Source organism: Priapulus caudatus, unplaced genomic scaffold (genome assembly GCF_000485595.1).
Source record: "Priapulus caudatus unplaced genomic scaffold, Priapulus_caudatus-5.0.1 Scaffold175, whole genome shotgun sequence".
Lineage (NCBI taxonomy): Eukaryota > Metazoa > Priapulida > Priapulimorpha > Priapulimorphida > Priapulidae > Priapulus > Priapulus caudatus.
This window is the reverse complement of record NW_014577236.1, coordinates 164,827-166,225: the sequence shown is the minus strand read 5'-3', so window position 1 is coordinate 166,225 and position 1,399 is coordinate 164,827. Positions and strand designations below refer to the sequence as shown.

Genomic DNA, 1,399 nt, shown 5'->3' with positions numbered 1-1,399 from the left:
CACACACACACACACACACACACACACACACACACACACACACACGCGCGCGCGCGCGCGCACCCAGGCACGTACGCAGGGACGCAAGCAGTCACGCACGCAGTCACGCTGGCAGGCACACACTCTATCTACCTTCGGTCTATAGGGCTGTAACAGACCTCAGATGAGCCCAGTCGCTCTGCGGTTCTTGTTAGTGCAAGTCGCGGAACCCTCTATAGACATTGAATCTGTGGTCATTTATCGTGAAAAAAACGTACGGCTTATATATGCACCGAAACTCGTCTACTTCCATGTTGACTTAGGAATGCCGTCTAGACAAACAAACTACTGGCAAACCGCAACGATTCTTATCGCCATGTTTAATGGTCTCTTCGCATCGCAAAGCACGGGGGCAATGCTCTCTATAGGGGGTTTTGCGGGTCTGTATTCGCGCGCCAGCGAGGCTCAATGTGAGTTTTCTTCTATCTGAGCGCAATAGAAGCAGCTGCTGTTGCCAATCTCCAATAAGCGCTGTTCAAGTGTGATTTATTGCAATTTTTAAGGTTATCATTATACGATAAAAATATTGATTGTCGTCCTTAAAGTAAATGCATATGACAAGATTTTATGCTTCAAGGAGGAAGAAAAATAGCGAAAAGCGAGAGTGATAGAAAGAGAGAGAGAGAGAGAGAGAGACCAAGCAGGAGTCGACTAGTCTAACCTTTCCCGGACAGTGACAGATTACTTCGCTTAGCTTCAACGCTTGCATCGATGCGTGTGAGAATAGCTCCTGCAAAGTCATGTGGACGGCTGCCGTTCGCCTGCAGAAGAACTGTCGCTGTCATTGCCGCAGTATTTTGCATCACTGCCCTGTGCTTGACAATCTACTACGACCACGGCTCATCTACTGGTGCGGGGCTATGGCCACAGGATGCCGAGGACCAGGAGGTAGGTCCCACGATGAAAGTACTCTCCAGCGCTGGGCGTTTCCTCGATCTACTCTACGCATGTGCATGTGTATGTGTATGTGTATGTGTATGTGTATGTGTATGTGTATATGTGTATGTGTATGTGTATGTGTATGTGTATATGTGTATGTGTATGTGTATGTGTATGTGTATGTGTATATGTGTATGTGTATGTGTATGTGTATATGTGTATGTGTATGTGTATGTGTATGTGTATGTGTATGTGTATGTGTATGTGTATGTGTATGTGTATGTGTATGTGTATGTGTATGTGTATGTGCTGAAAAAAAATACATTGTGATTCGCGCATTGTGTCTCAGCACATTGTGTTCACTCTGTTCAGGGTCACAAATTATGCATGTGCTCAGTTGTGTCCATTGGCTGATGGTAGCAGTGGAGCAAACACGTTGATAACAAAAACAATCCTTGATTGCTTCGATGTCTTTTCGCTC

At 45.7% G+C, this 1,399-nt stretch overlaps 1 protein-coding gene across 1 annotated transcript in view; it reads left to right on the top strand.

Annotated features, from left to right (window-relative positions):
* The first annotated feature begins 193 nt into the window (after positions 1-193).
* Positions 194-1,399, top strand: part of LOC106806700 — a 9,638-nt gene continuing 8,432 nt past the window's right edge. Inside the window, exon 1 of the mRNA XM_014808714.1 lies at positions 194-927. Coding sequence (XP_014664200.1) covers positions 751-927 — 177 coding nt within the window. The 5' untranslated portion in view covers positions 194-750. The remainder of the gene's footprint in view (positions 928-1,399) is intronic.